At 58.2% G+C, this 12,369-nt stretch overlaps 2 protein-coding genes across 4 annotated transcripts in view; both read right to left on the reverse strand.

Annotated features, from left to right (window-relative positions):
- SRCIN1 (SRC kinase signaling inhibitor 1) overlaps window positions 1–12,369 on the reverse strand; it is a 77,098-nt gene that overhangs the window by 11,130 nt on the left and 53,599 nt on the right. For 2 of the 3 annotated variants that reach the window (XM_025361816.1, XM_025361814.1), the window contains exons 12-18: window positions 11,203–11,333; window positions 10,925–11,072; window positions 10,354–10,600; window positions 9,623–9,857; window positions 7,826–7,980; window positions 7,381–7,533; window positions 2,657–2,803 (exon numbers count right to left, since the gene is read on the reverse strand). In XM_025361816.1, the coding sequence (XP_025217601.1) occupies window positions 2,657–2,803; window positions 7,381–7,533; window positions 7,826–7,980; window positions 9,623–9,857; window positions 10,354–10,600; window positions 10,925–11,072; window positions 11,203–11,333 (1,216 nt within the window). Of the gene's footprint in view, window positions 1–186; window positions 1,985–2,656; window positions 2,804–6,599; window positions 6,724–7,380; window positions 7,534–7,825; window positions 7,981–9,622; window positions 9,858–10,353; window positions 10,601–10,924; window positions 11,073–11,202; window positions 11,334–12,369 lie in introns of those variants that run through there. The other variant, XM_025361817.1, reaches the window with a different exon arrangement.
- LOC112609273 lies at window positions 3,408–5,552 on the reverse strand. Its single transcript, XM_025361818.1, has 2 exons — window positions 5,289–5,552; window positions 3,408–4,292 (listed from the first exon to the last, which is right to left on the reverse strand). Exons 1-2 carry the CDS (start codon window positions 5,550–5,552, stop codon window positions 3,639–3,641), a joined length of 918 nt encoding a protein of 305 aa, XP_025217603.1. The 3' UTR covers window positions 3,408–3,638.

The following is a 12,369-nucleotide window of genomic DNA, read 5'->3' on the forward strand; positions in this document are numbered from 1 at the left end:
GCATGGCGGTGGGTGCCTGTAATCCCAGCTACTCGGGAGACTGAGACAGGAGAATCGCTTGAACCCAGGAAGCAGAGGTTGCAGTGAGCCGAGATCGCGCCATTGCACTCCAGCCTGGGTGACAGTGAGAGACTCTGTCTCAAAAAATAAATAAATAAAATAAAATAAAATAAAATTTCCACCAGGAAACATGTATTACTTTACCAGAAAGAAGCCATGTTTGTAAGAAAGGCTACTGGAGCACTGGAAGTGAGACAGGGGCACAAAGGGGCTTGGGAAGGCTGGGTGTGGGCGACCCTTCCTGAGGGGGACAGCAGCTGGGGCAGCCTAGTACAGGCTGGGGTGGCAGGATCGGGGGAGCATTGTGTCTGGATGCACACTTGCGAGGAGCCTGGGGACGCCCGGGGAAGCGTGTGTGGGTGACTGGAGCTCAGAATGGAGATGCGGGTGGGGGCAGGGACTAAGCAGTGCCTGGTGCCTGAGGAGAGGAAGGCATGGTGTGAGAAGAGGCTGAGGAGTGGGGCACAGGAAAGGGAAGCGGCAGGCAAAGGAGAATCGCCCAGGCAGGGTGCAATGGCTCACGCCTATAATCCCAGCACTTTGGGAGGCAGAGGTGGGAGGATCACCTGAGCTCAGGAGTTTGAGACCAGCCTGGCCAACATGGTGAAACCCCGTCTGTACTAAAAATACAAAAATTAGCTAGTGTGGTTAGGTAGCCTGTAGTCCCAGCTGCTTGGGAGGCTGAGGCACAAGAATCACTTGAACCCAGGAGGCGGAGGCTGCAGTGAGCAGAGATCGCACCATTGGACTCCAGCCTGGGTGACAGAGCAAGACTCCGTCTCAAAAAAGAGAGAGTTGCCCAGAAAGGAGCCTGGAGGCTGGAGAGAGGATTCTGTGGAACAGAGGGTCTGCACAGCCCTATGCAGGTGTGGGGGGTCTACAAGGCCACATGCTGCACAGCAGTGGGGGAGCAGGGTGGAAAGAGCCCATCTGGACGCCACTGGAGACCCAGGCAAGCCCGGAGATGGGGTGGAGGCTGGGCCATAAAGGCATGAGGCTGACACCACAGCCGAGGAGCTGGGCTCTGGGGAGCGAGGAACTAGGGTGAGAAACAGTGGAGCATAATTAGAGCCAAGGGAGGGGCCTGCTGGAGAGGCTGAAGCACTTTGTGGTGGGGAGAGAGGCAGTCTGGACTTGTGTCCTGCCCCCCACTTGCCAGCCATGTGGCCTTGGGTTAAGCCTCAGTTTCCCCATCTACCATAGGGGGGTAAAAGACCTTCCTCAGTGTGGTGAGTGTGAGATGAGATAATGCGTGTGCCTGGCCCCAGTGAAAGCTCTGTCAATGTCAGCTGCTCTGCTGGGCACCCAGGAGGGTCCAGCCTGGACAGGACAAGGGGAACTCATCCCTGGCAGTGGCAGGAAAAAGAACAGGAAGTGAGGCTCACAGAATGTCTGGGAGCCATGAGGAGGCAGTTGGGGAGCTGTGGATAGGCTGCGAGGGGCCAGAGGGATGCTTTTTGAGAGATTCTCCTGGGAGCCAGTAGGGAGGCAGGGCCTTGGGTGTCCAGGGCCTGGGTCCCTTGGTCCCAATCCTGGCTGTGATGCCACCTTGCTGTGCACCTTTGGGAGGCCCCTCTCCTTCTCTGAGCTGTCCCCTCATCTGAAAAAGAGATGGACTCACCCACCTCTAACCTCTTGCCTCTGAGTCTAGAACCTTCTCTAACATCTTGCCTCTGAGTCTAGAACCTTCTTTAAGTGAGAGTATCTGGACACATCACAGCCCCCACCCTCACACCCAGAACGGGCCTGTCATACGGGAGCTGCTCGTAAATATTCACTGAATCAAACGAGCGCACTAAGGGTCTCTCACAATATCTAGGTCCAGGAGCCACCCTGCAGCCTCTGACCAGGCCACATGGGCAATAAACACCCACGGGTGAGGTGTGTCCACGCTCCACACAGCCCCTGCGCCTGCTCATTAGATCTGAAAGAGATTGCGGCACCCCTGCAATTCCTGCTGCAGCCCTACCCTTTCCGAGGGCCAAAGTGCCTCACCCTGTCCCCACCCCACCTTGCAAAGACAGGAGGTGACTCCACTGAAACCCAAACACAAGGCTGAAAAGCAGATGCAAAGTTGGCTTCTCCCTTGGTTAGGGGTGGCCTAAGAGCTAAGAGGGAGGCTGAGGTGAGAGTGGGGCCCTGAATAGCAGGTGGAGCCCTGGGAAGAGGGAGAGGAAAGCGGAGAGAGAAACAGAATGGCAGGAAGCAGAGGGCCGCAAAATCCCCCTTCTGCACCCCAGGTAGGCCAGGGACCCAGACGTTGGGGCTGCTGGAGTCACAAACCCGCTCCCTCGCCCCTCCTCCAGGAGCCAGCGGTGGCAGCTGGAGACGAGTCTTCTCTGTCTGAGTGAGGGAACACCTGAGAAGGGAGGTGCCTGGTTGAGAACTCATGTGCTAACCCAGATCCAAAGCTCCGGGATCGGGAGGAGGAGGGAGAAGGCTCAGGGGGTGGGTGGGGCAGTCCTGGCAGGGAAGTCTGTCTGGGCAGAGGTTGGGAAAGCTGGTCACGGGAGCAGGGGCAGGAGATGCCCAGCTGGGCAGGGGCACGGCATGCAGCAGAGCGGGCCTGGGTGGCCCCCACGGTCCCTGCCCTCACCTGCTGCTGGGCCTGGATCCGCATGTACTCGGCCCTCTGCTTGCCATGTTTGCTTTTGTCGGGGCTGCCCACCTGGCCCTGGGCCGCCTTCAGCCGAGAGGCCCCCGGAGTCACCACCTTCATGGGCGGTACGCTGCCTCCGCCACTCTGCAAGAAGAGGAACAGGGTTGCAGTTGCCGGGTGCACGTGGGGTGAATCACACAGGAACCCTAGCACTGGGTGGGGTTTCGGGGCTAGGACCTCCCCAGTGGGACCTTTTGAGACCTGGAGACCCCTCTCTGGCTCCACATCCCAGTCCAGAACCCAGGTCTACTCTCTTGAGTCCCCACTGATGGTCTCCCTGCAGGAGAGGGATGGGGCCCCAGTCAGGTTCCCAACAGCTCTTGAGGGAGAGCTCTTCAGTGGCTTCCCTGAGTAGCCCAGAGGCAGGTGATGTCCTCCTTGGGGAGCCTCTGCTAAAGTGAGGGTCCCCAGCAGCAACCCCACTCCCGGCAAGGGGCACCATCTGGACCTGGGTGCCGGCGAGGGGCTCTCTATAATGGCACACAGAGCAGAGAGGCAGCCCCAGGCCCACATTCTCCTCCTAAGGGGAGGATAGAGGTGAGGTCTCCCTAGGGATGGGCAAGCTTGGCTCCCATGAACCTCCCCAAGTACCAGGCCTGCCCACGGGGCACTGGGGATCCAGAGGCGCAAGCAAAGAGATGACAGAGACAGAGAGTCAGAGACAGGAGGGGGAGGGGAGCGTGGAGAGGGAAGGTGGGGAGAGAACTTTATTTGTTGGTTTACAGATACGGAGCAGAAGGGGAGAGGCCCTGGTTCTTGCCAAGGCTGGGGATTGGCCGACCCCTGGGTAGGCCGGCTTCCCGGCCTCCCTCGGACTCTGCCTGCAAACCCTGCTCTGACACCAGGCTCCCAGGAGAGTGATAAGAGCTGAGAGAAGGCTGGTGGGAGGAGGGGGCTGGCCTGGCATTCCTGCTGCCCCCTACTCCGTCCAACTCTGGAAATGGAGGAGGAAGGCAGCAGGGAAGGATGAAGAGGGGGCAGCCACCTGGGGGCTGAGGGGGGGTAGGGGTGGGGGGCTGCCAGCGGACCCCACGGCAGGGCCTGTGCCCATGTTGCTCAGGGTGGCTTCCAGCTCCCGGAGCGTCTCCTCCAGGCTGTCCATCCGCTGGGCAGTGGTGCCCCACGTGGCGCAGCCTGAGTTGGCAGTAGCCTGGCCCTGGTGCTCCCTACTGCAGCTTTGGGCATCGTGTCCAGAGTCCTTGAGGATCTCCTCTGGGTAGGTGTCAGCAGTAGAGGTCTCCGGAGTCCCATCCTGGGCTGGTCCCTGAGGACAGGGTACCCTGGCTCCTCCATCCTCTAGGCTGCAGCCTCCTCTGCCCAGTCTCTTCAGAGCTGCCCCCTCCTTCCAGGGCATGAAGCTGCTCCTCAGCCCAGGAGTCTCTCCCACTACCCCTGGCGGGACCTGTGGGCCATCCCAGCCCCTCCCGCTGTCAGCCAGGGTCCGTGGTCTTGGGGTGGGAGCTGTCCTGGGTCCCAGTTCCTCAAGTCTGGCCTCTGGCGGGCTAGGAGGGCTGGGGGCACACTCTGTCAAGATGATCCTTGGGACGCAGAAAGCCCTGGGACCTGGGGCAGCCTGCGGGGAGAAGGAAGATGAGGAAGAGTATGATTCCTACAACCAAACCCCAAGCTAAAATGGGGGTTACACTTAGGTGAGCCTAGCCGCTTTCTTTTACAGATGGGGAAACTGAGGCAGGGAGGGTCCTGACAGAGGCTACCCAGTAAATTGGAGGCAAAATTGGGACCAGAATTCAGGTCTTTCTCATCATACCCCACGGCCTCCTACTTTCCAGTAAAGGTGCCAGTTTGGCCAGGGCAGGCACACGTTTATTTCACACCACCCACGTGAGCCTCCGGGAGCCGGTCTCAGGGTTGCTCCCATGAGTGTGCCCATCTGTGCAATGACTCCACAACAAGGTGGGGCCGGTGGAGGATGAAGCGAGCTCGCGGGGCATGTTGTGAGTGCTTCATAAATATTAGTTATTTGTTGAAATGAATGGAATGATGGAAACCTTCGGCCCCGTGTGGGCAGAGACCACATGTCAGCCTCTGGCATCTCAAACCAGAGACTTCTGGCCAACCCTAGCTTTGTGTGCTCTCCCCAAGAGCTTCACAGCTGGAAGGGGTGGGGCTTGCCCCCTGCCAAATCCTCTGCTGCACACACACTCGGGCAAAGCTCCCTTGGTACCTGCTCCGGTGCCAGCATCCCTGGCCCTGGCCTCGGTGAGGGCACAGAGGGAAGCCCCAAGTACCACTCCCCGACATGAGTGAATCCTGGTCTAACTCTGAGCACCAGGCTTGTGCCAGGTGCCGTCACATCCTTCCTCACCTTCAGTGCCTACCTTAACCCGTGAAGTGACTGCTGCTCTCACCAGGGCGAGGGAGGTTACATGCTTCACCCAAGGCCACCCACAGCTAGTTAGTGGCAGAGCCTGGATTTGAACCCAGATAGTCTGACTCCAAGGCCAGTGCTCCTTCCACTAAAGGGAGCCGTGGGGAGACGGGAGGGGGCAGCAGGGACCCCCAACCACCCCCTCCCAAAGGAACCCACCCAGCCTTGCCACCTGCTTACCTGGAAGCGGGGGGTGCTGACTGGGGAGGCAGAGAGGGCGACCTCATGCTCGCCCGGCTCCACAGCCCGATGCTGCCGCAGGATGCAGAGGGTCAGCCAGGGGCAAAAGGCCTTGTCCACTGGGCCCCTGAGGATGGGCTCCCAGAGCCAGAAAGGGGCAGGGCTTGGATGGGAGGGGCCAAAGTGCCAAGGGCATGGCCAGTCCAGGAGGTGCCCCTTCCATAGAGCTCGTCCTAGAGGTTCCTCACACTGCTCTGTGCCCATCCCCTGCCCAGCAGAAGGCACTGCCCACTATCTGATGTCCCTCTGCTCCTCCCCTACCAGGAAACCAAAGCACCACCAGGCCTCCAGCCAGGCCAGAAATCAGGTGGCCATCAGCACTGAGCCCGCTGTGCGGCAGGGAGCCCCAGACAGGGAATGTGCGCACATGGGAGGCTCTCCTTCCCCAGAGCGGAGGCCCCCCCTGCCTTAACCTGACCTGGCAGAGAGAGAGATTCCCAGACCTTCCCCCTCCTCTCCTCCCCAAATACAGCCCCCAGGGGTGGGGTGCAGACAGCAGGTTCACCCCCAAATTCCCAGGAAAGAATAAAGAGGAAATAAGTGCAGCAGGACAGCAGCAAGGACTGAAGTTAGAGAGAAGGAAGAACTTCCCAATGCCAAAAGAACCAGCAGCCAAGGAATGGCATGGCTTTCTTCCATCCCAGGCTCTCTGTCCAAGTGAGCAACGTGGGCCATGGGCTGGTGAGGCTGTAGAAGAGCCTACCCCTGTGGTGTCCTGGCCCCCAGCGCAAGGCATAGATTCCAGTGGGAAAAACAGAGCCCTCCCTGGCACAGGCAGCAGAGCAGCGAAGATGGAGGTGGGGGCTAGGCAAGGGCTCAGGACAAGGTCAGATTTTGAGTTGGACCCAAAGTCATCCTGTGAGCAAGATCCAAACTCCAATCTTGGTCCAAGACCACACTCAGCCTTCAGGCCAGACCTAAGCTCAGACTGCGAACCAGAACAAAATACTCAGGCTTCCATCAGCAAGCCCGTGAGAAAATGCAGACCATTTTCTCAAGGGGCCACCAGACACCCAGGCTGCTGGAGTCTCGGGGAGCCCCCCAGCAGGCAGCAGGGAGGAAGGGTTATGCGCCTGTCCTTGGAGTGGGGGAGGGGTGAGTCCACGTGTAACGCTGTGGCAGTGGCTGTGGCGGTGGCGGGACTCGGGACGGTGACTGGCGTTTTAGCGGGTTAGCGTGGGAGGTGAGGAGAGGAAGCTGTGGGGGCACAGGCAGAGAGAGAGCTGGGAGAAGTAGGAGCAGCCCCGTTACCTTCCGTGTAGGGCCTGGGGCTGAGCCCCCGGGGGGGCCCCAGGTCCTGGGGGGACAGCAAGGTGGGGATCAGCTGGCGGCGGGGCGTGGGGGGGAGGGAAGACACTGAGGTTCTCTCAAACACCTGGGGAGCAGAAGGTGGGGGCAGGTTTGGAGGAGGGGATACCAGGGAGGACGGGGGTGCTGGCCTGTGGCCTCGGCATCCTTGAGGAGTGTGGCCTGGGATGGCGTCGGCCCCCAGCCTCACCCCATGGTCCCTTGCCATGGCCGCCAGCCCTCTCTGCCCTCATCTGGTCACCTCCAGAGGCCCCGCACTGGGGCTGGGGGTGGCTGAGAACGCTTAAGTGTGGTGACTGACACCGCTGGGAGAGTCGAGGCATGGGGCATGAGAGTCTCAGAGTTCTGTCCTCAGAATACTCAAGTATGGGATCTCAAGCATGAGCTGATCTCGGAACACTCGGGGATGGGGGTCTCCAAACTTGGTGATCTCCGAATCTTAGGATATGGGATTTTCAGAGTGCAGGAGGTCTGGGGATACTTGGGGGAACTCAGAGACTACAATTAAAAAACTCAAATCTGTAAGGAGAGAAGACTTTAGACCCCACCCCTCATTTCACAGTGGAGAAGAAATGGAGGCAAAAGCCTGAGGTCTGAACAGCCAGCGCTCCACAGGGAGCCCGAGAGCCCATCTTCTGTCTCATCCTGTCACCTGGCCTGGGGGCAGCCTGGCAGGGAAGGGGGCCTGGCTGAGACCTTGGGGGCCAGGTGTGCCCTGACCTACCTCTAGCTCTGCAATGATGCGATCCTCGTCATCCTCGTCCTTGATGGCCGAGGCCATGATGGGTGGTGTGGAGGCCGGGCGGGCCACCTCCGACACGGCCCGGCGCAGCTTCACCTGGGGCTTCTGCACCTCCAACTCCTCAGACTCGGCCTTCTGCAAAGCCCGGGACCCCTGTCAAGGCCAGGCTTTGCCCGGCTTCAGCACCAGCTCACCTCCCAGGCCCCATGGTGTCCCTCAACGGACAGGGGCCTAGCATGGAATTAAGGCAAATACACATACCCGGAATCCCAAACTAGCAGGACAAAGTTACCACCGGCTACCCCCTCCTTCCTTCCATGTTCTCTGAGAAAGGGGTCTCTTTCCCACCCCAGAGGGTCTCCAGAAGTCATCTGAGGATTCATCCTAACTCAGTCCCCCGGCCCTCTGTCTGAGGTGGGAGTGGTACCTTGATGAAGGCCGAGTCCTTCTTGCTGGTGACCACCACCTCTCCAGTGCGTGTGGTGGTCAGGCCGTGGGAGGAGGGGAAGCTCCGGCGGGGAGGGGGCGGCGGGGGTGACTTGGAGGGCTTCTCTGTGCGGTATCGGGGCACTGTCAACTCATCTGCAGGCACCAAGGGGCCGGGGATCAGCGGGCCTGCAACTCTGGAGTCAGTGCACTACATTTAACTTGAAGGGGATAAACCTTGCTTCCTCCTCCAGGGAGGACCAGGAGGAAGTGAGAAGCAAGCCTGGGGGCAAGAACACAGGCCCCCTCCTTCTCTTATCTCCTCCTGCACTCCAGCCCCAAGCTCTGTCCCTCTCCTGACAGCACTCTTGCTACTCCAAGTGTGGTCTGTGGACCAGCAGTACTGGCAGCGCCTGGAAGCTTGTCAGAACTGCAGCTCAGGCCCCGCTCCTGGGCTGCTAAATCAGGATCTGGTTGAACAGATCCTAGGGTGACGGACGCACATTCAAGTTAGAGAGGCGCTGCTCTAACGACCTCTTTCCCATTGCCCCTCACCCTTGCCCTGGCTCAGCTCTCCATCTCTCCTCCAGGGATCCTGGCCCCTCCCACTGGGCTCTCCTTTCCCCCAATTAGTCCTCCAGCCCTGTTTCCAGGGTAACCTGCAGAGAGGTCACTCTAACCATGACATTCCCCTGCCTTTGATCTTGCAGTGGCTCCCCATCACCCCAAACCATGTCCAAGCTCCTTAGGCCAGCACCTCTGCACCTACCAGGCTTTCAGCCTCAGCTCTGCCTGCTGCTCCCCAGGTTGGACCCTGTTCAGGCCACACCACACACACACACACACACACACACACACCCCTCCAGGCGTTTGCACACACTGTTCCCTCACCCTGGAGTACCCTCTCTCACTGGCTGGGGAAGTGCCCACTCATTTGCAAGACTTCAGTGAAAAGTCACCTCTTCAGGGAAGCCTTCCTGCCCTCCTAGGGCCTCCACCAGGACTGCACAGTGCCAGCATTCACCTCTGCTACTACCTTTAACATCTGCATTCTATTTCTGGTTTACATACTAGGCATGGCCCGGCACAGATTACTTAATCATTTTGAGCCTATGTCCTCCTCTGTAAAATGGGAATAACTACCATATCTGCCTCCTGGGCTTGTTATAAAACTGTTAAGGATGAATACATTAAAAACAATGGAACAGTTCTTATCACAGAGCAAGTGCTTGATACACACAAATGTCAGTGTTATTTCCCCCACTAAATTCTGAGCTCTTTGAAAGCAAGCCCTGTCTTATTTCCGTATCTCTAGCACCTAGCCCACAGTAGGTGCTTAACAAATATACATTGCAGGAATGAATAAAATGAAGGAATGATGACTGCCACTTCTGGTCTGGATTTCTGCCTACCCCGGGACCGTGACTCAGGCTGGGGACCACGGGAACTGTGTCAGTATCAGCGTTGGAACCCACCCTCAACACAGCCTGGTTTGTGGCATGCACCCAGCCAAGTCGTGGAGGCGGATGACTCTGCCTGGACTTGCTTGTCCTCCCTGCCTGGTCCTCTCAGCGGCTCCCTTCCCAGGACAGTGGGAAAAGCCGGGATGGAATCCAGCTCACCCTGTCCTTCTGGGTCCCAGTCTCCCTTTAGTGGCCGCTGATGTCCCAGGGCCTCCCTTGTCTGGCAGCCCGGCCACAATGATCTTGAGTCCCCAGTGCCTCCCCCATCAGCCTGAGCTCCCGAGGAGGGCACTCCCCGACACTGGGCTCCTCACCAGCCCTACTACTCCCCATACCTGAGCCCCTCCTCCCGCTGGGCTCCGTTCGGGGGGCTGCCTTCTGGCCGTGGGGGGCCTTGGGGGGCTTGTGGTCTGGAGTGGGAGCTGGGCCTGGATGGGCCTTGCTGGCACAGTCCAGGTCAGGGATGGCCTTGAGCAGCTCTGCCTGTGTCTCTTCCAGCAGCCGGTTGATGTCCTTGGCACTATACTGGGTCAGGGCTGCCCGCTTCTCCTCCCAGTCTCGCTCTGCAGCCTTAAGAGGGAGCCAGGAGTCAGGACCAAGGTAGCTCTCCCGCTCCAGGAACTCTGGGGCCTCAGCCTCCTCCCCCAAGCCACAGAGGCAAGGAATAGAAAAGGAAGCCTCATATTTGATCCCACCTCCAGGAAAACTCTTTGACTTCTTGTGGGTATGACATGGCATCCCCATGGGTAGGAATGCCATCCTCATTATATACTACATTCATGATAAACTTAGATCTATTTCTGGGCATTCTATTATTTCACTGACTACATAGTCTATTCTTGGGCAAACATCATAATGCTTTGATTATTGTAGCTTCATAATATGCTTTCTGTCTAGAAGGGCTAATGTCACCCTCATTATGCCTGTTAGACTTCCATTAGGGCACTGGCCCTCCTCCACCAAGGAAAAAGACCCATATGACTGGCACTCCCCACCCTAGGAAGGATGGTCGTAAGAATGTGTGAACCTGGCTCACAGCCCCACCCACAATCCCTGGCCCCAGCACCTCAACAGACACAGCCTTGTCCACACTTCTCTTGCCAGGAGTGTCCAAGCCTTTGGTGGGGTTGCTCCCCTTAGGGGTAAGAGAGGCTCCTTCAGCTGGTCCGCTCAGCTCATGCAGATTCAGTGGGGGGCTGGGGGGTGGCATTTCGAAGTCCACGCTCTTGCTGAAGTCAGTCTCTGCCGTCACCTTCTTTGGGGACTGACTCAGGAGATTGTTGGGGGGTGGCCACACACCCTCATCCACTTGCCTGGGGTTGGGAGAGTTGGGAGCAGCTGTGAGGCCAGCAGGTGATGACCCTTCTGCGGGAAGGCTGGCCTGAGGGAGAAGGGGTGGGAGGCAGCATCCTGGGATGCTGCAGGAGAGGTGGGAGGGCCTGGGGAGGAGTGACTGCCCCTGGTATAAGAGGAAGCCAGGTCTACAGCATGCAGGGGTCACAAAGCAGAGCTGAGATGCCAGTTCAGTCGGCACGTCAGTGACCTTTGGGGGAGCTGGGGTAAGGGTTCAGTCTGACCTATGGGTCTGGGCCCAGTGTGTGACCCCATGGGAAATCAGAGGTCAGGGACAGAATGACCTTCGGATCTGGGCCAGTGTGTCCGTGACCCCGCGGCAGCGCTTGAGGAGCCCATCCAGGCGCTGGGGCTCCTCCTTCAGGAACTTCACCGCCTCCACCTCCACGCGCAGCACCACCCGCATCTTGCTCTGCAGGCCCGGGAAGTGAGCTTCGGAGACAGGAAGGTATGAGCCGGGGCCAGAGAGAGCACCGCAGACTGGGAGGAGGGGATGGTGGCTGGAATATGGCAGACTCCCCCGCCCTGGACAACATGCTGCATTCGCAGGCCCCAGACCCACCCTTGAGCTCCGTCAGCGTCTCCCCGAGCTGCTTCAGCAGCAGTGCCTTCTCCTCCAGCTCGGGGCCAGGAACCAACCGGTGGTTGTGGGACACGTCTCTCTGGATCTTCTCCACCGATTTCTCCAGGTCACTGCAGCCACAGAGAGACCCTCTCAGCTCTTTTGGCCTGAGATGCCAGCCCAGCCCCCTGAAATTGGGCAGCTGGAAAGAAATCAGGCCACCAGTTGGATCAAAAGTAAAAGCAGGAGGCTGGGCGTGGTGGCTCATGCTCGTAATCCCAGTACTTTGGGAGGCTGAGGCAGGCAGATCTCTTGAGCCCAGGAGTTCAAGACCGGCCTGGGCAACATAGGGAGACCTCGTCTCTGCAAAAAAAATAAAATAATTAGCTGGGTGTAGTGGCAGGTGCCTGTAATCCCAGCTACTGGGGAGGCTAAGGCAGGGGGATCGCTTGAGTCTGGGAGGTTGAGGCTGCAGTGAGCCGTGATTGTGCCACTGCACTCTAGCCTAAGTGACAGAGGGAGACCTTGTCTCAAAAACAAACAAACATAAAAGCCAGCCACCAACCACATGCTCAAGTAAAATCTGCAATGCCAAATCTCAGAGATGAGGAGACTTCAGAAGCTCTCCCTAAGAGGTGCCCTGCACCATCTGTCCCCCTTGGAAGCTCTGATCCTCAGCAATATCTGCCCCAGCATCTCTCATTGTAACTTGCATCCCCTGATTCTATTCTGCCAAGGAAGCAGAGAGAACTTGGTTGCCTTTCAGAGAACCAGAGGCAGAGCACGTGCCCCTGGGGAGGTCTCTTGTTTCAGAGGAAACTGCCATGTTCATTGCCCTTCTCCCAAATGATCCAGCCACACAGTCTCTTTCCTGAGGGCCAAAGCTGCTTTAGATTTTCAGCTAGTGTATGCTGAACTTGTGTCATTTAAGACCCTATATTCTTCTAAACTGTAAATCAGATCAGGTCATCACTCCTGCCATTGATGGATCCCATCATCCTGAGGCTAACATCCAAACTTTTCAGTGCAGCCAAGAAGGGCAGGAAGATGGTAGTTGAAAACTTGGTTCTAGAGTCAGACTGATCTAAGCTCCAATCCTAGCTCTGCCCTTGCCAGAGGAGAGATCTTGGGCAAGTTACCTAATATCTCTGGACTTCAACCTCCTCG

The sequence above is a fragment of the Theropithecus gelada genome, chromosome 16, assembly GCF_003255815.1.
Source record: "Theropithecus gelada isolate Dixy chromosome 16, Tgel_1.0, whole genome shotgun sequence".
NCBI lineage: Eukaryota > Metazoa > Chordata > Mammalia > Primates > Cercopithecidae > Theropithecus > Theropithecus gelada.

Bases quoted from the DNA above. Each gene is read 5' to 3' on its own strand.
- LOC112609273 (XM_025361818.1), bottom strand. From the start codon at position 5,552: ATGGGCACAGAGCAGTGTGAGGAACCTCTAGGACGAGCTCTATGGAAG. The intron at 4,293-5,288 runs GTAAGCAGGTGG...TTCTCCCCGCAG, and splicing joins TCAGCACCCCCCGCTTCCAG to GCTGCCCCAGGTCCCAGGGC.